Source organism: Platichthys flesus, chromosome 14, assembly GCF_949316205.1.
Source record: "Platichthys flesus chromosome 14, fPlaFle2.1, whole genome shotgun sequence".
NCBI classification, from domain to species: Eukaryota; Metazoa; Chordata; class Actinopteri; order Pleuronectiformes; family Pleuronectidae; genus Platichthys; species Platichthys flesus.
The window spans coordinates 12,441,494-12,466,697 of NC_084958.1; the positions used below are offsets into that span (position 1 = coordinate 12,441,494).

At 44.1% G+C, this 25,204-nt stretch overlaps 1 protein-coding gene and 1 long non-coding RNA gene across 8 annotated transcripts in view; one reads left to right on the top strand and one right to left on the bottom strand.

The window, feature by feature from the left end:
* LOC133968330 (myomegalin-like) overlaps positions 1-25,204 on the top strand; it is a 43,000-nt gene that overhangs the window by 6,190 nt on the left and 11,606 nt on the right. For 4 of the 7 annotated variants that reach the window (XM_062404309.1, XM_062404314.1, XM_062404310.1 and 1 more), the window contains exons 1-23: positions 11,789-13,973; positions 15,406-15,543; positions 15,628-15,747; positions 15,833-15,925; positions 16,024-16,248; positions 16,339-16,497; positions 16,594-16,695; positions 17,257-17,394; positions 17,540-17,719; positions 17,884-18,078; positions 18,162-18,344; positions 18,420-18,536; positions 18,934-19,014; positions 19,138-19,244; positions 19,347-19,489; positions 21,727-22,021; positions 22,133-22,466; positions 23,304-23,508; positions 23,598-23,714; positions 23,809-24,071; positions 24,166-24,377; positions 24,588-24,705; positions 24,801-24,918. In XM_062404309.1, the coding sequence (XP_062260293.1) occupies positions 12,666-13,973; positions 15,406-15,543; positions 15,628-15,747; positions 15,833-15,925; positions 16,024-16,248; positions 16,339-16,497; positions 16,594-16,695; positions 17,257-17,394; positions 17,540-17,719; positions 17,884-18,078; positions 18,162-18,344; positions 18,420-18,536; positions 18,934-19,014; positions 19,138-19,244; positions 19,347-19,489; positions 21,727-22,021; positions 22,133-22,466; positions 23,304-23,508; positions 23,598-23,714; positions 23,809-24,071; positions 24,166-24,377; positions 24,588-24,705; positions 24,801-24,918 (4,951 nt within the window). In that variant the 5' untranslated portion in view covers positions 11,789-12,665. Of the gene's footprint in view, positions 1-4,432; positions 4,510-6,659; positions 6,784-6,874; positions 7,033-7,204; positions 7,362-7,935; positions 7,990-11,788; positions 13,974-15,405; positions 15,544-15,627; positions 15,748-15,832; positions 15,926-16,023; positions 16,249-16,338; positions 16,498-16,593; positions 16,696-17,256; positions 17,395-17,539; positions 17,720-17,883; positions 18,079-18,161; positions 18,345-18,419; positions 18,537-18,933; positions 19,015-19,137; positions 19,245-19,346; positions 19,490-21,726; positions 22,022-22,132; positions 22,467-23,303; positions 23,509-23,597; positions 23,715-23,808; positions 24,072-24,165; positions 24,378-24,587; positions 24,706-24,800; positions 24,919-25,204 lie in introns of those variants that run through there. The other 3 variants (XM_062404315.1, XM_062404311.1, XM_062404312.1) reach the window with 3 other exon arrangements.
* On the bottom strand, positions 7,266-14,308 carry LOC133968335 (uncharacterized). The gene is made up of 3 exons (XR_009924101.1): positions 14,027-14,308; positions 10,443-10,590; positions 7,266-7,337 (listed from the first exon to the last, which is right to left on the bottom strand). It is a non-coding gene; the product is annotated as an uncharacterized LOC133968335 (long non-coding RNA).

The window sequence follows — 25,204 nt, forward strand, 5'->3', positions numbered from 1 at the left end:
GATATTTTGGCTGGTCCTCCCTTATTATACGGTAAGGGCTGGAATTAGGTTTAGGTCAGGGGCTGGGAAAGGCATTATGTCAATGAGGGTCCCTATTAAGATAGAAGTACAAGAATGTGTGTGTGTGTGCATCAGTTTGTATGTGTGTGTCTATGTGTGTGTCAGCTGTCCAGTAGGAGCTTTGCTTTACTGTGTATTGTTCTTATCCTGGGATTAGTGCAGATTTTATGTCATGTATTTCCACAAGATTAATTTAGTCTCACTCCACAGCCCAGGGATACTTTGCTGCAGCTTCATATATATTCAATGAGTGGGTTTTACCTTTTTTAGACCTATGACCATGTAATGGAGCAAAAGGCCAGACAGAGGAAAATAGAAGGAACATAACGACAAACTAAAATTTTGCAGCAAATAAATATTTGGGAGTTGATGTCAAATCCCTGAATAGTATCGTTTGCTAAGTTGTTTTTCTACAGATGGACCAAACCAATACACCATATTGTTGATACTGACATTATTAAAAGTTCTGTATTTTAAATGGTATTGGCAATGACATGACTGATCCACATAGTCTTTGTCAGTTCTTTTAAAAAGTTCAGTTTCCTCCCTCAGATATGTTCATGCACATTTGGCCTCATGTTACCTTATTTAAAGGTAAATCAAGTCCTACACCATAGTGATGTGTACCTATCTTCATTAACACCAAAGATAGCACTGATATTAGATCAATATATAGCTTAATAACCTGAGTTAAAGCATTGGAATGTTGTGATCAATATCTTAGAACTTTGACTTTTGGAAATATAAACATTTGTGTTCCTCAGACTAGGTTATAGCCTCATAGAGGACTCATAAACACATAAACTAGTGTTTATACATAAGGGTTGCTCCCCAAACATCAACATAAAAAAAGGGAAATTAAATAAGGTAAACATGCTACACCATTCATGTGCATGAATTGCACAGTGTTTTTATATAGAGTTCCCTTCATGTTGCAAATAAGAGAATCCTTGTTGTGCCGACTTAACTTGTTTACACTGGACCAAACATGCCGACATATAGTGTGTGACTTACAAAAAAACTCTGTTGCCAAACAAGACCAGCAATTCAGTGTCTGTACATTTTGGACAGAACATGATGAGCTTGTCCTCCTGCGTTCCTCCGCATGTGTGCGTGCTCCCACAATAAGGTGACCCCGCTCAGCTGGTGTCTGTTTGCACGAACCAGTCAACATTTAAACCTCTCTTTCTCCCTCCCTTCATTCCAAATCCCTCACAATCATCAGCAACTCTTTGAAAATGAAAGGGCTGCTTGAGCCAGCTGAGTGGGACCTGCGTGCTTCACACCAGCACTGATTGGGTAAACTGATCGCACCTCACACGGCCACAGAACCGGACTTTAATCCTTGTGCACGACTGTCTCCTTCTCTGTGTGGCTGAAGGCTAATCAGACTAATCAGGCTGTTGATTGGAGATCAAATTTTTTGCACTGTGGTGTTATCAGACCTGAGCTGCCCAGGCACATAGTGATCTCCCCCATAGCTTGACAGAGTCTATTTATAGAGCAGGCTTGAGTACACTGATTTATTTATCTACTGCATTCATGTGAGTGTCCACATGACATGAGACACACTTGTTACATGTGTAGGTGTGTGTTTATATATCTCTCTTCACCATGTGGTCCATTAAATCAGTGTTTTTTGGAAGCATTCATTGTAAGACATGTCAGTTAATTATACACTTTATAACTTAGGCACACTATTTTAAATGAATTGTATACATACACAGGTGAACAAAGGTCTGCAGGAACCTTTGAACCCCTGAAAAAAGTACCTGGTACAAAAGGTTTTTGATACTTTTATTTGAAATGCGGCTACAATTAGCATCTGGTGCTTATAGTATTGTAGAGCATAATTTGCTGATTTCAGGGCCGTAGCTGATGATTTTTTTACCACAATAATATGTTGATTTTTTTTTTTAGATTGTTTGATCTTTAAAATGTCAAACAAATCAATTCACAAATCAATGCAATTCTGACAAACAAGTCAGAATTGCATTTACATTTGTGAAGTTAGAATATGTGGATGTTTGTTATGTTGAAAATGACAATGTTGTCCTTCAGTTAGTTTTAAATAAACACGACCGGATGTAACCCTATATTATGGTATAAAACAGAATGGCGATAAGTCATTGTAGCAGTGCAGGTGTGTGTGTTGTATGTGTGTGTGTGTTGTGTCAGTGCAGTCATCTCTCTCCCTCTTCCTTCTCTGAATGGTTATAAGTGAATCTGTTGCTGGGGGCCCACAGGCCAGGAGGGGCCAGAATAGCAGGTGCACGGTGATGGGCGTCTATATTTAGAGCTGTTTTCAAGATGGGGAACTGTGTCTCTTACTGTAAACCACGTTGACACTCACACAGGAATACATGTCTAGTACATTATTTATTGTTAGAGCATTTAGTCAAATCACTCGCTATAATTAGCTATGAGCATACGTGTGGTCAAATGTTGCTTTAGTTGTTGTTGCCGCTGCACCACTAGTATCCTAGGAGTAGAGTGCGAGGTAAGAGATCAATTGGTCTTAGTACCATAATGATTGAACTAATCAGGGAATCAAAGAGTCTTTATTTAATACAGCTATCACAAAATAATCAATCTATCCATCCACCAAGTTTTGTTACCGATCCAGTTGTTTGTGCGTAATTATGCTTACAAATAAACAAACAACACTCAAATAAACAAACAGGGATGAAAACATAACCTCCCTGGCGGAGGGACTCAAAACTACGATCAATACATATCAAGTACCAGATCAATTAGCCAATTATTGAAGTGTCCTGATTTTGGTTACTGAAAGAACATGTCGCTATTTTCTCATGTCTCAAAATTAAATGTAAAATCATCCTATACCTACGTACAAATGCTTTCCATGAATTTTGTTTATTGATCTGATGTCAGCCAACAACACCACCCCTGTGTCCTCCGGTCACATGCACATGATAAATGTGCATGTGTGTGTTGAGCAATCGTGGCGAGTTCAGGAATCTACGAAAGTAGTGTTGGTACAGACGTGTCACCCAGCTCTCTGTGAGTGTTATCGACACACGTAAAGCTCCCTGGCAAGGACAATGGGAAGGTCAGCAGACTCTGACATGAACGAAGAGGTACAGAACACAGAAATAGAGGGCGGACGAGGCAGGAAAGACAAGAGGGAGGAAAATACAGGGCGGCTAATTCTGTTGAAATGAGCGTGAGCCAATCAGCAGAGATAAAGGTGGTAAAACCAATGAGAGCAATCATCTCATCCGTCAGGCACACAGATAAACTGTCCTCACTCCTGTCCCGAGGTCAGAATGGAAAGAATGAGCTCCACCAATCCCCTCTGTCCTCCAGCCCAGTTTAAGATCCCTGATTGGCCCAAAAACGTCCCCTGTGGAGTCCAGCAGGTAAACAAACTGCAGAGTTTAGCCTTTGGCCCCAGGGGTGAGTATCTGAGCTTCCCAGAATTCTCCAGCTCTAAATATAACACGCGTGACAGCTCAGTCAGATGCTCTGCACTCCTGATACACAACACCCACCAGCAGTGATTCACTCAGATGGAGGGATGTGACTGAGGGGACGGAGTGAGGACGTGACATGTCGGGTGGATAGAAGAGATTCAGACAAAACCCAGTAAACACAGAAACTGTTATGGACAGTTTTAAACATCCCACAATCTGTCGTCTTTTTGGTATATAGAATCTTTACTTTAAGTTTATATTATATACATACGGGAAAGCTCTCCACATAGTTTCCTTATATACATCCACAATGATCCTGAAAGGGATTCATGGCTCTTTTGTCTCTGCAATATTGAGTCCAGGGGGGCACGGTGGAGCAGTGATAAGTCATAGTTCGAATCCCGGTTAGGCTGGGCTGTGGAGTGCATGTTCTCCACCTGTTATCGTGGGTTCTCTCCAGGTACTCTTACATTGATTGACCTTATAGGCATAGAAATGGTTGTTTGTCCTTAATGGACTGGTGACCTGTCCAGGATGTTTACCCCTCCACAACGTTAAAAGTCATAAACGGTTTCAATATATGTATTGACTCTGTGAATGAATCTCTTACTAACATTGGGAATATTTTCGGTAACAGTATTGTCCTTTTCACATTTCTCACTGCTTGAGTCCTTTAAATCTGTTTAGTGCCTCAGGTTTGGGAAAATGAAAGATGTTTATTTATATATTTAAAGCTTGGTTGCTGAGAAGAACTGCTGATCACAAACTATGTTATTGATTGATTGATTGACTGATTGATTGATTGATTGATTGATTGATTGATTGATTGATTGATTGATTAATTGATTGATTGGTTGGTTGATTGATTGATTGATTGATTGATTGATTGATTGACTGATTTACTGATTTACTTCGCTGCTCTTCTCCTGTTGCAGAACATCGAGCTGAAGGTGGAAGTAGAGAGCTTGAAGCAGGAGCTCCAAGAGAAACAGCAGCTTCTGGACAAAGCCCTGTAAGTCCATGAATATTAATCATAAATGTTTGTTTTTGTACAGTTTCAACCCTTGAATTAAGATTTCTTTATCTGTTATTGTGATATGTGGTATCAAAAGTTCAAAGGTCTCTCCAGCTTGTCTGATCTAGACCGGCTGAGGTCGACTGACCAGCAACAGCTCATGTAACATCATTGCATCTTTTCTTTGGCCACATAGATGTTGTTTAATTTTCTACATTGTGTGATATCACAGCTGCCGGATATGAAGGTGCTGCAGTGGATTAAGATGATGATAAAACTGATGCTCATTAGTGTCCGACCTTTGTGTGTTTTCTGTGTGGCTGTGAACCTAGGGATCTCCCCAGAGATTAGCTCGGATTCTTTACATATACGTTGTGTCTTAACTGTAGTAATTCTTCACATCTCTCACAGCTCATATGTCATGTAACAGCTGATAAAGACAACAAGCACACACACACACACACACACACACACACACAAAGAAGATTCACAATACATAATGATATATATTGGACTTTTGTTAAATTGCTAATGATGAACATTTTATTGAAAAAGGGATTGCTATTGATGTGTGAGTGTCATAAAAAAGTATTTTTAGAACTTTCCCATGTTGGGGTTTCATTATACATGTGAGAGAAACAGGATCTTCTGTTACATTAGTGTTGTATTAAAAAGCAATAAGCGGAGCTTCTGTGGCCCACGGGTGGACTTTGACTTCTTCATTGTTGGGGCCTGCACTACTTAATTTGACATGTAGAGGGATAATCTTTCTCCTCCTGTAATTGTCAGAGATGCATCCTAAAGGTTGTGCTTGTTGACCTTTAAAGTCATCAGCATCATCATCGATGGGCAGCTGTTGGTGCTCTTACAAAACACACGCTGGTTCTTATTACTTGTTTCTATTTTAGCTGCTGTTGTTGCTCCCTCTCTGCACATCCTTTACTTTGGTTTGAAGTTACATGATTTGCAAATTGCAGATGAGAGTAAAGATGGTTGTGACAGTGAAGCTGGTTATTATATTATGACTCTCTGCTACGCTGCTGGTGACAGTTTTCCTACTTCATATTTTAATTCTATATTAGATATTGTGTTGAACAGTGACCATTTCAGCCCAAAACAAACTTTTTATTCATATAATTCATAATATTGTTTATGGTTGAACAAACAAAAAACTAGCATTAATTACCTTTATTTGTCACAAGGGTATGATAGAAACCTCTTAGGAATCATTAAAAGCTGAAAATTATTTTCAATATATCAGCATTGGAAATGTTTTACTCCCCAATATTGAGTATCAACCTTTTTTTCACATTTAAGGTCTGTTGAAGATTCTTGGAATTAGGTCCAGCTGTCTTTCCTGGTAGTTAGAATTATGTATATGCAGACATGTATGTGACGTTACTGAATCCTCTAACGTCTGGCAGAAAGGGTGGTGTTTAAACTCTCCTCATAGGCTGAAAGGCTTTCCCACTACAAATAAAGGACACTTGTCCAGGAGACAGACATTTGCATTGCTCAGACTGGTTCAAAATATCTCAGTTATTCGAGCTGCTGCATGTGGTGGACAGAGTTAAAAACGTATGTAGAGAGCGTCCAGGACGGGACTCAATGGCGGCAGAGTGGCATGTGCCATTCTGGGAGAAGGAATTCTGGGATAGGGTTGTTGACTGACTAAGTGATATGGACAGATGCTTGCACAGTTGGAGTCTAAAGGAGTGTGGGGGGGACACTTGCGTCATGAGCCACTTAATGAGGTTGGGGGAGAACACGAAGGAACAGGATGTTTCTGCATGTTAAATTATTATGTTTTATCCTTTCACAAGGTATTTCAGTTCATTATTTTACCATAGATATACATAGACACTCCACTAACACAACTGCTACATTCAAAAGGAAGAAGGCCCCAAACTGAACAGCACCTCTGTGAGAGCACATATTGTTGTTTCTATTACAGTGAAAGCCTTTTACCGTGGGGGAGGCACATAATCCAGCTGTGCTGTTAAGTGGAAAGGAGTTCGGTATCCCCGCTACTGTATCCACCGTGTCATAGCACTGACCCTCTGACAACATCAGTACGAGTAGATTTGGGCTGTGTTCCGTCTGGTAGCTCACAGATGTGGTGATCGGGTCTGATTTCTCTTCGACAGCACGACAGCAGTGAGCTTGACCAATCACAATGAGGCAGAGCTGCAGAGACGGTGTCAGGAGAGGCAGCAGGAAATCGACCACATGCAGCAAGTGCTCGAGACCAAGATCCAGCTCCTGCAGGAGGTCGGTGTTCATACCTTCAGCTTTTTAAGACACAATCAAAGGTGCCTCAGATGTAAAGATCATAACAGTTTGAATCCTTGTGTGTTTCCAGGAGGCCCAGCTGGCACGCAGCGAGGCCGAGAGGATGGTCTCACTGGCTGGATCACAGTCCCACGCCTCGCTCCTCTCCCTAGACATCCCCATGGAGGACATCCCAGAGGATGAGAGGCCTCCAAGTGTCCTGTCCCCATTCAACACCAGCAAAGACAGGTACATAAAATAAACTCTCTCAAATAACAAACTAGATCTAGCTGCTTCGAGACATGCACTAAACTCTGGATAAGCTCCAGATATTATCCAGAGAGGCTGTATGTGAGAATGCACTGAGTCAGTTGCGGACAGCAGGTGTCACTGAGTTACCTTTTCCTCTGTGTGTGTTCAGATTAATAGAGGAGCTGTCCAAAGAGCTTCGCTTCAAGGAGGCTGTCATCACAGAGCTGAGCGGAGAGAAGACGACGCTCACACTCAGAGTGGGAGAGCTGGAGGGACAAGTTCACGAGCTGTCTTCATCCCTGCTGCAGAAGGACAAGGATGTGGAGGTATAAAAGCTCCTTCAACGACAACTTACAAGCAAAGGGGTTTTCAAACTTTGCCTCAGTCTTTCTCTAACCTGTGAAAAACATGTAAATGTACATTAAGTAATTGTCTTTCTGTGAGCTATTCCTCCCTCATGTATTTGAAGTATAACAGTAAAAGCCTTTAAAATGCACCCCCTCCCTCTATTCTTTCTGCATTCCTCTGGACCGCCATGTTTTTTCTGGTATGGCTTCTATTCTAGAAAGAGGCTCCTGGAGCAGCAGATGTGACATTCCTCCGCCTTATTTGAACAACTATTCGTGTGGGTCATAAGAGCAGTTTACACGCCCCAAACCACTACGTAAATACACACAGACACTGATGTATGCAGATGCATTCTCACATTCTCACAGACACACCAATAAAAGATCATGAGGTCATTTGACGAGAGCAGTCATTTAATATCTCGGTGCAGGTTAATTTTGTCACTTTCCTGTTTCTCTCTGCATTATCTTCCTCCCTGAATCCTAAGGTTGAATATAATTATTGATTTTTGAATGCGCAGTGGGTTTATATTCTGTCTTCTGTGTTTCACAGTTCTATCAGGAGGAACTGGGTCAAGAGAGGCTGCGTATCGAACAGGAGATGCAGGTAAGGGAATCCATGAATTTTTGTTTAGTGTTTAAAACATCTCTGGTTCATTAACCTTCACGTGTTATTGTTTAGTTTTCCACCAAGTGTCAGAGCTCTGTCACATGCGCTTGTTGTTGAGAGACTCTGCCTCCTTATGGAGAAGTGACACATAGCATTTTCACACCAGAGCGGACAACTGTACTTTTTAATCATTTCGTCAGTTTATTTTTGTTTTACAGAGTCGTTAAAAAATAAGGGGTTTGTAAATATAAATGGTCGGTATTTTATAGAGCGGCTTTTCTAGTCTTTATGACCACATCAAGCGCACACTGCCGGCACAGCCATCAGGGAAAATTCAGGGTCAACACATCCAAGAACACTGTATGGAGGAGCCGGGGGATTGAACCACAAACCTCCTCATCCAGAGCCACAGTCACAATATGTAAAGATCAGTATAATTTATAGCAAAATAATAGAATGGTTGTAATACAGAATCACCCAACTTCCTCTAAATTTGACCAAACAGAAAGAAAAGCACAACATTCAAGACATTTGTTTTCCGTCTTTTCAGAGTTTTGTGCAGAAATCACGGAACAAAGTCTCCAGACCATTGCTGAAACAACTGTTAACAATGTCATAATTAAAAGTAAACGTCACACTTTGCTTGTGTTTGTGCAAAAATCTAAATTTAGATTTAGCTCAGTGGCTTCTTCCAGTCAGACTGCCAAATGTATTCATACTGTGCATCTTAAACCTGCAAAAACAGTTCATTAAAGCTGCAGTGGATGGAGCTAGGCGTGAGGCTTCCAGTGACGGTACAGTCCATCTCACCGAGGGGCTGATTTCATTACTTTAAGTGCCAGAATCTTATTACATTTACAGGCTTCAGCTGCAGAGACATCCTCAGGGACAAATTTCGCCACAGATACATAATGGAACAACAAAATGGAGAGGGATCGTTAGCCTGACTGCATCTCCCTCCACCCAGAGTGCACCTGCACCATATGTTAGTCATTTAAATTGATAATCATAGCTGCATATGTGTAGAATAACATGCGCAGGGCTGGTTCCTGTTATTTGACAGTTGCCTGGATGTTACAAACATAATTTTGTTGCTGTGGCGCTTTAACTTGTAAATAAGTTTTGCATCAAGGATGCAAATGTACTTGGCAGGGCTGGCACTCTACTCAGATTTCACACGGGATGCATGTCGCCGTGAAGTGAACAAGTGTGTGTCTCTCCATGTGCACTGGGGGAAAAAAGGGAGCCGGTGCCTATAGTAATCTTCATAGAAGCTTTACTAAACATTTTGTGTAACTGTATTTGTTGTTTATACATAAGGAAAGAGATGTGCATTATAAGGATTGTTTTATTCTCTCGAACAACCTGTGTGTTCGAGGGGGTTGATGGGACAATGTTGAGGACATTTTACTTTCCAGAAAAAAGGAAAGGGACAGTTTGTGTTTTCACCCCTGTCCATTAGTTTTTTGGTTGGATGTTTGTTTGTTAGCAAGATACACAACAACTGCTTTTCATGGAAGTTATAGTCCAAGGAAGAATCCATTCAGATTTGGTGCAGATCCAGATCTGGGGGCGAACCCAGGATTTTTGTTTTCACTTTGTTAAGTTTGTTAGATTCTCTGAGAATAATACATGATCTTGCTGGGAAAAAAACTGGATCTATTGAATTTATATGTGGATTCATTAGAGGATGTGAATCAATATTGGTCAAGTAGTTTGTCTTACTTTTCCAATTTAATTGACAACTGTTTATTTTACTGTGATGAAACGGTGAGTGAGAGAATCTGTTCAGATGTTTTCTACAAACTCAGCTGCATTGGCATCTCCTCACAAAGATCAAAAGAGATCATGTTAGGATCAGTGTAAATGGGCTCTTGTGCGTGCGTGCGTGTGTGTGTGTGTGTGTTTGTACACATTCCCCTGAGGTGCCCTCTTACATATGTGCGTGTGTGCATCTCGCTGCTTTGCAGTTTAGTGGCTCTGGTTTCAGCCGGGTCGTCGATGGGTCAGCTTGACCTTAAAGTAATCTGCGACCCTGACACTGATATCAAGTTGTGTTGTTTCAGACGGACACCCACCACAAGAGCTCTTAATTAGTTCCCCAGACACCACAGCCATTCAAATCCAATTTGTGTCTGGAGCGAAAAAGGGGGGAGCGGGAAAACCTGAAACCTCTCCCCATAATTATGTCTAGGATTTCCTCTTCAAGAATAAATTGTAGTGATTGGTGTACTGTAAACTGCCCGATTGTGTATAGGCTTTGCAGTATGCTTGTATATTATGAACATAACAATTAGCCAAATATAAAATAGTACAATCAAAAAATATACGAATGGAATATTGTATGTCTAGACTTATTATTCAGCCTGACCCTTCCTCAGATTTAGAGAAAATGACTCAAATCCAGATATTAAACCTTATATAACATTAAAAGAGACTAAGGGACTCACAGTTCTGCCTCTCACATTGAGGTAGAAGATCGCTCTCTTTCCTGGAACAAAGGAACTGCCTTGAGGATGGAAGCATACGGACGGTCGAAGTCACCACGTGGCAGCATGATCTGTGTTCTTGCCCTGAGGAAAACAAAATTTGTGATCACTGTGGAGACAAGAAGAAAGACGTGGTTGTTTTACTTTCATAGTCAAACCATTGTGGAAATATCGGCACCATGACAACAGGCAATACTAATAATAATCTTAAAGCAAAAACATGTTTTGACTCAGAGGGCTGGTGAAGATTACAGTGGTCCAGCTACGGCCAAGTGTTCCCATTAACATGTCTTCAAAATGTTTAAATTAAATTTTTTAGATTACTTACAGGACATCAGCATTTACAACAGTCGTTATGAAGCTGAAACGTGTATAAAGTTATTATATATATAAATTTATTATGCATTATAACTTTATACAAAATTACTGATATCCTTTATTGTGCCAATGTTATTATGACTTCTACTGAGAGTTTATGTTCATATTTTACCCAACATAGCTTCGTCCAATAGTCAAAGCTCACTGATCATTAAGTGTGTTGTTGAGAAAACGTGCTTTTGTCTTCAGTCTGCAGAGCCTTGTGACCTGGGAATGCACTAATGATGGAGCATGAATGATGAAGCACTAATGAACGACTAAAGGTCACGAGCCTGAATACAATAGAATAGAGCAGACCACAGACCCAGGGAACACACTCCATTCCCACTGTAATTATTTTCCGTGATCGAAAACAGTGGATATTTTCAAGTAGTTTTTGGTTTATATTTGTGCTTTGACTGCCTCATTGTTGATTTCTTTTATTTATTGATTAATACAAAAATAGATCAATACATTTTTGCAATTATATAATAATATTACAAAATTGCTAGTAAAAATGTAATGTATTTTCATGAAGATACAAATTGAAACACACATGTATGCATTATTCTAAAGGATATATATATATATATATATAGAATATAGTGTTATTTTTCAGAGCATCACTAATGCTTCCACGTTAGTGAGCGTGTAGATGTTCAGTCAGCCGAGCAGAGCTCAGTAAACCGGGTAGGAGGAAGTGAGAGACTCCCGGGGGAGCATCACTCCATCGGTTCAACAACAAACCTTGAGATAAAGCAGATATTCTCTGGACACAAGACACATCAATGTGTGCGTGTTTCAAAATTAAACTCATCATCACGCGTCGGAACAACAGTGCATGTTAAGCCAGTTTGACCACTGCACCGGGCTTCCTCCTCCACCCCCGCGTTCCCGGAATGGTTCGGTCCTCCGCTGCAGGTCTGCTTCATGCAGCCTCTTCGTTATCAGCCCAAAGGATCGAGTCCGGAGGATCGAGGCCGGTGTGTGTGTGTGTGTGTGTCTACAACGTGTCGGTCTCGGCCCTGGAATGATCGAGGAGTCCGCTCATCGGAGACGGACACCGGGGGAAGGACTCACACTGTCCCGGGACAACTGTTACAGCTCCGAGCGGCGGGTTATTATCCCCGATCACCGGCGGTAATGACCGGTAATGACGGCTCGCGGTGCGGCTCGTGTGTCCCTGTCAGCCGGGGGATGGTGCCGAGGAGCGCGCGGTGCTGTGGAGGAATCCTGAGCACACACCACGGATAATACGTGACGAGACAGTGACATTACTGGGGAGGTGCGCCATGTTCCCGATGCACCTGCACCTCCAGGAAATGAACGGGGATCCTGAGCATTGACGGTCATAGTATTTATCAACCTGCTTTACCTTCCCTGCTACAACAACCACATGTGCGACCATTCTCCACCAGCCTGATCACTGCTGCCTCAACCTCGTCTTTAAGCCAATGAATCAAATGCCATTGTAAGGACCCGTGTCACGAGGAGCTCGACACCGCATCAGATGCTTTTATTTTGACACGAGTGTCTTTTCTTTACACTGAGGACCAAGGTGTCTTCATCCATCCTTTAGAGGGGTGCTGGAGTTGATCCCAGCTCACATTGGGTGAGAGGTGGGATACATTTTGGACCGGTGCACGCCCAATTAACCTAACCCCAATCTGCATTTCTTAATACTGTGGGAGGAAGTGAAAAACTCCACAAAGAAAGACCCCAGCCCTACTGTGGTCAAACTGCGACTAACCACCGTGGTGCCCCGGTGTCTTCATGTGACAGCTAATACAATATTCCTCCCCACCTAAATCCTCATTAACCTGTGGAATGCTCGATCTCAAGATGAAGGAGACGTGTCGCATTTGTGGCCGGGAGCTCTGCGGCAACCAGAGGCGATGGATCTTCCACCCCGCCCCCAAGCTCAACCTCCAGGTGCTGCTGTCCCATGCCCTGGGGCAAGAGCTGACCCGGGACGGCAGAGGGGAGTTTGCCTGTTCCAAGTGCATCTTCATGCTGGACCGCATGTACCGCTTCGACACGGTTATCGCCCGCGTGGAGGCCCTGTCCATCGAAAGGTTGCAGCGGCTCCTGCAGGAGAAACATCGGCTGAGGCAGTGCATCGGTGGACTCTACCGGAAAACTAACTCAGAAGAGGGAGCAGTTACAGTTGCTGGAGGTAATGAAGTGCCAGGCGAGGGCATGGTGGACATTTCGGGTCTCACTCATGCAAAGTACTGTGCCCTGCTGCAGGATGACCTGGTCTACTCTTTGTACGAGTCCTGGGCTGACGACAACCCAGACTGTCAACAACACCACCACCCACAGTGTCCTGCAGGACCAGGGTCAGAGATTACAGTCGCAGGCTCACAGCGCTGTTTGCCCGGCACTCCCAGGAGATGTCGAGGATGTTCCCACTGGCGGGTGGCAGACTCTGACTATGAAGCTGTTTGTAAGGTGCCCAGGAAGTTGGCAAGGAGCATTTCATGCGGGCCATCCACCAGATATTCAGCCAGTTTTATTGGAGTAGGAGCTGGTGGAGAAAAAGACCTAGAAAGTGTTGACGATTCAGAAGAGCATCCTTCCTCTCTCACTCTGGTCCCCGGTTCTCAGGACCCCTCGAGGACATCAGACAGTGATCGAACCCTGGCCGGACGTATCAGCTCCAGCCTCTCTGTAGCATCCCTGGAGACGGCTGAGGACTACCTCCAGCCTGGGGCCATAACAGATGGTCCTCTGAGGTCCCCCAAGGACCCCATAGATGACCAGTTATTTGACTCCCTCTCTGAGGAGCACATGGGAGCCCCACATGGTCAAGTCTCACCTGGGCCCAGCCTCTCTACGGCCCTCTGTTTTCTGCAGAGCTGTGCCATCTACAGGCCAGTCCGGAGCTCTAAGGGAAGCAAGCTGCCAGTGCTCCTCCGGAAGAGCTCCAGTAACGGAGCCATGAGGCTGGGATTCTCTGATTCTGTCCTCGGAATGCCGTATGGAACTCCAGACAGAGAAAGTTACATCCTGATGTCAACACCTGAGCTGGAGACCCCTCTGACCAGACTGAATCAGAACTTCAACCTGACTGATGTGGAGGATATATTAGAAGATCTGTACAAAGAGTATCCTCGCCCACCTCCTCACCAGGTATAAAACCCTGACAAGGACATTGGTGGTGCTGATAAGAAGTGTTTACTTACTGTAGGATGATGACACTTGGTGGAGAAGTAGGATTTTTGCCTATGCACTGCAAATCTGCAGTATCTGCAGCCTCGTCTGAACCAATCTTACAGGCTTAAATCTTTGACAGGCGAATGGGGCAGCCTCCCAACTTCTCACATTATTTAAGTGTAATAAGCCTCATAATCCATCTGTCAGTCGATTGAATCCAACCACAGCATCTCTCACAAGCTCTTTACTCTGGAGAATGTGAACTATATGGATGTGTGTGGGTCTCCTGCTTAGTTATCTGTGTTAGAATACATTACATGAGCGGTCAGGTGTGGGTAAGCGGTGAAACAGGACATGGCCTAATTTCCTAGTGTGTGTGTGTGCACTCATGTTGAAAGAGGTCATTGGTTATGTCAACAAATTGGAAGTAAAAAGTAGAAACACTGGCATTTTGCAGAATTTTGATGCTGCGAATCCATATCTACTTCTGTTGCAGCTGATAATTAATCTGAAGCATGAACACTGCCTGCAGACAGATAACTCATCCAGTATTTCCAGTTGTAAATTAAGTTGCAGCACAGGACTTTCTGCACTAGTACATAAAGAGAACGTGCGTCAGTGTTTGAGTACGTGCAAAGAGCCGGCTTCACCTCCCCTAGCTAATAATCATCTTTTTATCGTTATAGTCTTTGTGGGGGGTGCGTTTGCGTCTGAATGAGATGATCTTCTTTAATAAGAGTGCGTGATCTTGGTGCAGGGGCTGCTGACTGAAGTAGGTTAGACGTGGGGGGGGGGGGACATTAAGACAGAGTGACTCCACTACTGTCCTATTTTCACCCAGAGCCCTTGAGGCAAAGTGATCCATGCAATGTCAGACCACCCTTTTGTCTCAGAACTGGTTGGCTGCCGCAGGAACAGCAATTTAGAGATAACGTTATTTTTTATATATATATTTATTTTGTCTATATCATCTTAAATTAGAGTATAACTCAGTGTGTATCATAATAATATCTTCCCAATCAGGTTTTCATTGAAAGTTGGAATTATTCATACACTGGTTATGTATAGATAATAGTAACACAGATAACAGACACACATTACCATACCCGCACACACTCTATCCAGGGGCTCTCTCCTCACCCAAGCTTTTTTCATAGTACACACATGAATGAGCAGGGTTTCTAAATGTTGTACACACACAGTGTTACACAACCCACTGTGAAAGTTATGCAGCTTTGAGACTTTGTATCTTTCACGAGGCAAATGGTCTTTGTCACAAATAATTCAGCAGCTGGACTTGATCTGATGTTTGAACCAGTAAACCGTCTGAACTGTATATTTACTGAAATATTGCTTTTTTAGTTTTTTTTTAGATTATTCAATCCTATCTTAATTGTCTTTACTACAGAGCCTTGTTGAGGAGCAGCAAAGCCAGCTGAACCAGTATGAGTGTGCGGCCGGTCAATGTGTCAACGAGCTGCAGAAGGCCCAGCTCCACGTTCAGTCTCTGCAGGCCAAGATCCACGAGAGCGAGGCCAACAATATGGTATGACATGTAAAAAATGCCTTTGTTAAAAGCACACTTGTGGCCTGATGACGGCCTGACTGCGATCTCCGTCTTCATCTGTAGAGGCTGCAGGAGAACCTGAAAGAGATGGAGTTTGAGCTGCGTTCACTTCGCCAGGCGGCTCAGAGTCAAGAAAGAACCATCCAGGACCTGTCCGAGTCAATGAGCACAAAAGACAGTGAGGTGTGTGTTGTTGTGCTGTTTGTCAGTGTGAGGTGCTTCCTGCTCCAGTGGAGAAGGTGCTCATACATATTCATTCTGCTTTAAGGCTCAGGAGCTGTATCAGATGATTGAAGGGCAGAACGCCACCCTGTGCAAGCTGCAAGAAATAGTCCACCGCAACCAGCTCACTCAACGCAAGGTGAGACCTGATACACATCCTTAATGATAGAGACACTTGTCTCCAGGTTAATGTCCCGCTGTTTGTATAACCTTGGTCCGTGGTCGTTCTCTCTCCAGGTTCAGGAGGGGGCCAGCGAGTCCTTGACACTCGCCCATCTGCAGAATGAGCTGGTGGGGGTGCAGAGCTCCCTGTTCTCCCTCGGTCTGGAACTGGAGGCCAGCCAGAGGAGTCTCAGACAGAACCAGCGGCAAGGGGACGACTTGGAGAGGTTCAAGGACAGACTGAACTCTGATCTGCAGGAGGCGCTGCAGCACCGGGAGGTCACCGAAAAACACAACCAGGTCTGTGTTAGTGTGAGAAAATCTATTATTCAGTCGATTTGAGGTATCAACAATGCAGCGTGTGTGTAACCGCTCGTCGCTGCTCTGTAGGACCTGCGCTGTGCCCTCCAGAAAACCCGCTGTGAGCTTCAGGCTAAAGAAGCAGCGCTGAAGGCGAGCGAAGCTGAGAAGCTCACTGTGGTGCTGGAAAAAGAAAGAGGCCTCGAACAGCTCAAACACTGCCTGAAGGACAAGGAGCAACAGTTAGAGGTAACACACATACCTGCACACTTTGTACACACAGTATATAGATAACAAACCGTACAAATATTTCTGATCCTGTCTAAAAACCTTTTATCCCTGTAGGACTACTCAGACATGTTGGATTCAACCGCAAGCTCCAAATCAAGAGATGCTCTGCTGGAGAAACTAAAAGAGCGTATTAAAGACAGAGACAGAGCTCTGGAGGTAACACACACACAAACACACACACACATTCATATACACAATGATAGTGAAGACTGCTGTGTCATGTGGATCACAGTACAATAGACTGGGATTCATGGGACAGTCATGGGATCCCTGTCTGGGAAAATATCGAGGTACTTCATGAGAAAAGAGTGAAGTGTGCATTTTGTAGAAAGAGCCGGTGGTAGACAGTTATGCAAAATCCCTCTCAAAGCAGTGAGTCAGCATAAATTTCTGCCTCAGACAGGAGGGAAAACATCTCTATTGTCCTCTTAAATCCTGTGGCAACCATACAGCCGTGGTGGGGAAGTGCTTAGATGTCAGAACTTAGTGCAGTGTGCTGTTCATAATAAAATGATCCATGAAAAGTCTCCACATTTCCCCCCAAAGATCACTAAAATGCTAATTTCTGACCCAATACATTTGATTTTAATTAATTTGTGATAGATGAAGGACAATGGAATCTTACATAATGGCTCATTGTTGCCGCAAGCTGAACACTGTATAGAATAATGCAGATATAGCAGCGGTGTGATTTTCCGTACCTCTCGTTGTCTGCAGCGCTCCATTGATGACAAGTTCCGCAGTGTGGAGGAGCGCGAGGCCCAGGTGAGGGGGCTGCAGCTGGCTCTCAGGGAGAAGGAGCGAGACTCGGAGAGGCTGAGCTGCATCCTGTCCAACAACGAAGAGACCATCACGGTACGCTCACTGCACCAAGAGATATCAGACCTGCTGGTTTGTACTTCTGGCCAGGGTCTGAGCTGAAACCGAACCGTTAGTCTTTTGGCCCACAGAATCTGATCTGATCTTTTTGTGTGGTTACACCTGTGATCTTGACGACTAGAGTCTGGACGGTTTGGTGCGAGGCAAAGAGCTGGAGCTGGAGCAGGCGGCCGAGGCCTACAGGAACCTCCAGTGGCTGAAGCAGCAGAGTGAGGAGAAGGAGAGAAACACTCTGAGAGAAAAGGAGACCATCATCAACCAGCTGCAGGCGGCCCTGCAGAGCCGCAGCCAGGAGGCTCAGGTAACACACACACACACACACACTTTGTATGGCTTTTGTTAACATGGCTTCTAATTGTTTGCTGTGCAATTTTCAAAGCATCGGAAAACCATCCCAGGTAGACAAACCTGTGTTGCTTGTTCGCACTTCAATTTTGTGCGTTTTTTTTCTGTGTGTGTGTACAGGATCTGACAGCCGCCCTCGTTGCCCGAGTGCAGGCCGGTCCCACGGAGGTTGTGGAGGAGCTGAAGGCTCGGCTGGTGCTCAAAGAGAAACTGTTCCAGGAGCTGCTGTCAGACCGCACCCGCCTGTCGAGTGAACACCAAGCACGGGTCCAGGATCTGTTCAACACTCTGAGCTCCAAAGACCAGTATCTGCAGGTATGCACTGTGACTAGTACATCAAACTGTTTACAACTAAAATAAGGTAGAAAACCTTCAATGCCTTCCTCTGTCTCTCCCAGGATTACTCCTACAGACTGTCCTTAGTGATCAATGAGCGGAGCGGCCAGCTGCAGGAGCTACGCAGACAGATGTTGCTACGAGAGCAGGAGCTGCACGAGCTGAGACGGGACAAGGAGAGGGAGATGGGAGGAGAGAAGGAGCACCTGCAGAGTCTGCTCAAAGAGAAGGAAGCTTTTATCAAGGTATCAGTCCAGTCATGCATTCCCTTGCTCTCCTCTCCTGTGTATCTGAAATTCACAGTGTACTTTACTCAACAGGAGCTGATGCAGGGTCAGGAAGAGGCAATGCAGCTGTCTTCTAAAGAGAGTGAGGCAGAGATGAAGACCCTCCAGGAGGAGCTGCAGCTGGTCCTGAGGAAGGAGAGAGAGGCTCAGGTATCTGTGTGGACCCTAATCTATACTTTAGATTAAATCAATTAGAGGAGTCAAGATGATCAAATATAAATTATAAACATAACTATCCAGCCTTGCCAATAATAATACCAAATAAAATACAGTTATGTGAGACATTAAAGTTAAGTATAAACCAATTTAAACTTGAATTTGGAAGGTTTAAGATCAAATTTCTTAAATGTCCAAAGAGTAGAAGTGTTCATTTAAGGATGTGCTGTATTTTGTTCCAAGTGAGATAAATAAAAAAGACAATGCAGATTTTCTAATCTAAGAACACCAGGAACGAATTTTCAGATGATGCATAAGAACAGTGCCTGTGTTTGCTTTTGTTTATTAATCTTACAACATCAAGTCATGCTGCTGTGTCCTCTTCTTGCAGGAGGAGCTCTCTGCTCTGCGTTTGTCTTTAGCTCAGCAGCAAGTCGAAGGAGTGGCCACAAAAGACGTCTCTGATCCCCAAGTAGGACTTTTTTTCTTTATTCCCTGTCAGTGAGATGATATCTAGAGGCTTGTGCTGATTAAGAATTGTGCATTTACTCTCCATCTCCTTCCTCCTCCACCCTACCATGCCGATCTGATTCAGGGTGTGCTGGAGCAGCTTGTCTCAGAGTACAACAAGCTGAATGATGCCCTGAGGGCAGAGAAGAGATTATACCAAAATCTCATGCACATGCACACCAAGAGTGACAGGTAGGGGAGCTGCACCCAGCTCTTATCACAGTTTTCCTCTTAATGCAGTAAGTATTTTGCCCTTAAGACACTTTTTCTGTTCTCGTCTTCTCCACCTGGCAGCAGCTCAGAGGCGAGGCAGGCCCTCCACACTGAGCTCGACTCGGTTCAGGCGCTGCGTGGACAGCTGGAGGAAGTGCTGGCCAGGACCCGTAGCATGGCGTTGGTGCTGGAAAGGGCGGCCAAACGGCAGCCCGACTTTGGAGGTGGGGTTGGGCGGGGTCGAGCCACAGGGGCTGCAAGGGGCACTGTCACTAACTCTCTGTGATGCTCTGTCTGACACTAGCACTGTTTATGTGGGAAGAAGCTTCTTGCTGCCACTGGCGGTCACTGCTTTGAAAAACCTGTGAAGCTCAAAGTGTGAATGAAAATCAAAGCAGGGCCGCCGGTGTGCAGACGGCTTGGTTCAGGTAGCGCAAACACTACAGAGGAACCTTAACGCTATGAAGTGGCAATGTGCAACTCAGAGTCTTATTTATTAATATATTCTGTGAGTATGGTGTGAATATGTTTTTACATTAAACCGCCTGCGTATTGCTTTTGCAGTGCGACCGTTCTGTATTGCCATTGTCGTGTGTTACTGTCTCTCACCCGTGTCACTCTTCCAGCCTTAACGTCACAGTGAAGTTACGTCTTGTGGAGAAAACGACAAACTCATGCCTTACAGTGAAAACGTCTCACCATCCACCATTTGTTTTACACCATCTGTGCGTGAATAGGATGTGCACGCTTAAGATACAAATCCAGACCAGTTTGCAGTGAAGTTTCCCTCAGTTCAGCTTAACCTTGGATCGCTTTCATACTGGAGTAAACGCTGTAGTTACATTTTAGTCCGACAGTTATGCATGAAACATGAAGTCAGTTTCATTAGGTCAACGTTGATATGTGTATTGTTTTTAGCTGCTAGTTGAGCTTTAGTTCAGCTTTGTACCAAGATGGCAGTAAAATATATATAATAAGTTAATATGCAACCTGTGAATGGCAGAAATATCATTCCCTCTTTAAGTATTTATAGTTTGTAGTAGACAAAGTGCATTTTCTTGGGATTTGTGTCCTGATATATCAAAGATGGAATCCTTGTCCACACTTTTTTTTGTATTTTAACTGCAAAATAAACATGTGCTGGCATTTTCGTCAGATTTCTCTTTTTTATGTGTTTGATTGGGGATTTGTTTTAAGAATATCCCAAACCTGAAATCCCCCACCTTGATCCTCGATACCCTTTCCTTCTTTCTCCAGATATCAACCCACTTTGCATTACCCACTTTTCTTCCCGCAGCCTCCAAGTTTATATCCTCAAATGTCCTGTCACATCTTTTTTATGGACTGTAGGAACCCACACGTTATAAATAGCTTTACATAATGTCACATTTAAATGTCAGGAATATGATAATTTGTCCGATTACTGCAGATAATTCTTACACTATGTGTAACCAGACATGTCCAATCCAAACACGTGTTTTTCGTTCATGTCATGCATGAGATTGTTGCATGGTTTTCCTGTTTGCATGGCTGTTCTGCTTTAACAGTAAGACGTTCATAATGTCAATAAAGGGGAAGCTCATGTGAGCCCTTTCACTCAATTATCACCTAAAAAACAAAACATGAAATCCCTGTAGGTTGAAATGGCACACACATGAACACGCACAGTGCACAGTTCGAGTGTGCAGTGTGTGTACAGGGCCCCACCTCCAGTCAGTTCAGCTTACAGAGCACTTGGTTCAATCAAAAATAACCCAGAAGTTTCCTGCCCTCTCCCGAGCAGCACAAAGACAATTCTCACATTTATACTTCAGTACTTTTACACTTTCCTTTTGAGGTAATCCCACAAAGGCTGATAAACGCACTGTAGAGATACACACCCAAACACCTATGATTCACATGCCCCATGGCCCAGACTGTTTATGTGTCTGTTGTGTATCATTTGGCCGTATTACGTAAAACACTTTTTCTTTTGAAATCCCTGCCCGTTTCTTTCCACCCAGCCTCTGTTTCCTGGCAGCACACCAACATCCATGTATGTGTTTCCTCACTGGCTCTTTGCGTGAGTGTGTGTTTACAATACATAAAACACAAGAATGTGTTATATATTTATTTTCACACCTAACACAACCTTTCTGTAAAGGATATAGCATCTTAAATCCAATACATTTGTTTCCGTTTGAATTGTTCTAATTCTTTTTCATGAACACACACAGACAGTCACACTGGGCTGTACCGCCTTGAATGTGTTCTTGGCCGCTTCGCACTATGACATAACAGTTTATTTTAGTCCCATGACTCTCCACAAGTGGTGATCCAGTACAGGCAGAGCTGTGGAGAGACGGAGAGTGAACACTAGAGAGGGAGGGATTTCAAAGTACAAGAATAAGAAGAAAAACTTTAGGATTAGGATTTTTAACTAAAGAGCAAAAAGCTAATTATGTGTTCTTTGGGTTTCCAGAGCTCAGCACAGAGGAGGAGGAGGAAGGAGACGCTGAAGATGGCAGCAGTGACGAGTTCTCGGACAGCATAGAGGAGGATGAGGATAAAGTGACGGCGAAAAGTTTGTCCTCCGTTCAGGCTTCTGTGACGTCTCCTGAAGCCGAGGCTGTGACTGCAGGGCTGGTGAGGGCTTCACTGTCCCAGGGAGCTGATCTAAAGCAGCTCGAGGAAGAAAAGAAGACACTCGAAGTCCAGCTCGAGGAAATAAAGTCCCAGCTGGAAAGGGATGGATACACATCTGTGGCCCAGATGAGGTGCATATTTGCCTGAGACATGTTTTGATTGTCTTCGGAAACTTTGTCTGTTGTGTTAGCCTGAAACCTTCAATATGTTTAAGTCTATTTGGTTTCCATTTTCCACTGTAGGAGTGCAGTGCAGAGGCTGCAGGAGGAGAACCAGGCTTTGAAAGAAGGAAAAGCTGGAGCCTTGGGACTGAGGACAAACACAAAGGAGAGTCACAGAAGCCAGAACTGGGAAGTAGAGGAAGAGGAGGACGAAGAGGAGGACATCGAGGAGGACATTCAGGAGGACGAGGAGGAGGAGGAGGAGGAAGGTGAAGAGGAGGGGAAGTGTTCGGTGCTGGTTGGGAAGCGAGGTCCTCCGTGTGTTAATGTGAGTGAGGAGCAGGGGAAGAGGCGCTGCACAAGGCCATGCTCCCTGGACCTCGGCACGCTGACATCCCATCATTACACACACCAGGTAACACATTGTACTCTACACTGTAATCTACAGTAGTTTATAACCATGAAATAAAAACAACTGGGATGCTTAATTGACTCATATGAGCAGGTTATAACCACCTAGAAGATTTAATAAATTCACTGGAAATGTATTATGATCCTCGCATCTGATAACATTTTGAGGTGAATAGAAGTGGCAAAATATAAAACAATTTTAAGGCTGTGCTCGAGCAGCTTTGCCTCCAGGCCCCTTACCCTCTTATCACTGTGATGTCTATTAACAGACTCCATATGAGGATGTTTTGTTCTTTTAGTCCTGTGGTTGTTTATATAACGAATGGATAGTCCAACAGTTAGCTTCACACTCTACAGTCAACAAGAAGACTCCAATGTTTTACATAAGTGAAAGTAGAAGTACTCAATTAAAAGTAAAAGTACCACAATCACCTTTTGACTTGACTAAAAGTACTTATTCCCTAATACAGTCAACCACATCGTTATGGCAGGGTCTCCGCCTCTTCTGAACCCATTTATGGTGTTTCTTCTTCTGCTGCTGCAGGAGGTGGGGTCTAATGTCACCTGCTGGTCTGATTGGATCAGTGGATCAATTCCCCTGACCATTATTGATTATTTAAAATATACATGTGAACATGTAACACAAAGCATTGCAAAAATGTTGTTGCAGAGAAAGTACACCTATAGTAAAGGGGGAAAGTACCTGAAAATACAACTACTTTTAAGTAAAGTACAAACACATGGCAAATGTACTTAAGTACAGTATTGATGTAAATGCTGGATTTTCATCCCACCACTGCATTCCTGTTTTACATGACTCTTCAACCCTTTGCTCTTGCAGGAGGTGGAGCCTGATGGTGACAGCAGCGAGGTGGGAGCGCCCTGGCAGGATGTAGACGAGGGTCTCGGCGAGCAGACGGCCCGCCTGCGCTCGGACCTGGCTCTGAGCCACCAGGAAAACCGAGAGCTGCAGGAGAGACTGATGGTGTCTGAGGCCACGGTCCACGCTCAGGCGGAGCAGCTGAAGGACTACAGAGATCTGCTCAGTGAGTCTAACACCCAGGGACTTCAAGTCTACAATACCACAACCAAACATTTGCAAGTGTAAAAGGTTTTTGGTCGTTTCTCTCTGCAGCGGAGACGTCGGTGCAGCAAGCCAATAAGCAGGTGCAGGTGGATCTTCAGGATCTGGGTTATGAGACGTGTGGTCGCAGTGAGAACGAAGCTGAAAGAGAAGACACCAGCAGCCCCGGTAGGAAACTTTTAAAACAAGACAACCAACATAAATGTTCTCCTATATAATGCACACATTCATCATGCATGAATACCCCCCCCCCCCCCCGCAGAGTTTGACGATCTGGAGATGTGCACGTCACTGTCCCATCATCAGGACTATGATGGTGCAGGCAGCAGCTGGTTCGCTGGTAACTGCAGTAGTAACAGAGGAACTTATGAAATGGGGGATGACGCCTCTGTCCAAAATCTGGTCCTGGATCTGCGCTCACAGCTGACCCGCTGCCATAAAGTGATCCGTGGGCTGCAGCTGCGTGTGCGCTCCCTGTCTGCCACCAGCGACTACGCTTCCAGTCTGGAACGCACACCCCGAAAGGTACGGGAACCATTAATCAGCTGGTCTACGTCATTGTTGTAATATTACTGATGCTTCATAGAGCTTTTTTTGTGATTACAATCTCACCTTCTAGGTGAACTGGGCCTTTGAGAAGTCACCAGCCCCCAGCGGCGTTGAGGAGGATGAGGGCTGGATGTCTGACACCCAAGGGATTCGCTCAGGGCCCAAACCCAGCAGGGAGCTGCAGGAGCTGATGGAACGAGTCACGTCACTGGAGGCACAACTGAAGAGCTCCAGACTGGAGGGGAAAGACCAAGCAGAAGAGAAATGTGCCACCTGGCCTGGGTGAGTGGACAGAGACAGAAGGGCTGTGGGGACAGGGGCTTGTGAGGATTATCTCTTACCCCTGGTGGGTCAATAATCCCTGTATAAATAACCAAAGACACCTTTATTTTATCTAGAATTTTTCAATAATAGCACAGTCACTGGACTTGAAGTAGTGTTCTGAAAACATTCCTATAAAAAATTCCTCCAATGCTTTCCCTCCCTTCACAGGAAGTACAACTCTCTGATCCAGGCTCAGGCTCGTGAGCTGTCCCACCTGAGGCAGAGGACGAGAGAGGGGCAGGGGGTCTGCCATATCCTCACCCAGCACCTGGGGGACACCACTAAGGTACTGCAAACGCCTTCTGAATTACTGCAGTTCTCTTTTTATTAAGTAGACTATTTATTATTAATGCTCGGGCTCACATTCTCCACAACGTCTAGGCCTTCGAGGAGCTGCTGCGAGCGAACGATATTGATTACTACATGGGTCAGAGCTTCAGAGAGCAGCTGGCACAGAGCTCTGCCCTGGCACAAAGAGTGGTCACCAAGATCAGCGGACGTAAGAGACGTCTTCTCCTTTACTTCCCACACAAAACTACTTCATGTCTTATGCTTTATATTAACTTGATAGATAGATAGATAGATAGATAGATAGATAGATAGATAGATAGATAGATAGATAGAAAGAAAGAAAGAAAGAAAGAAAGAAAGAAAGAAAGAAAGAAAGAAAGGAAGAAAGAAAGAACTTTATTGCCTGTCCCAAGTGATTCTCTGTCCTCCTTCTGAAAGGGCTAAACAATACACACATAATTCACATTCGACAACACAGAGTAAATATTTAAATC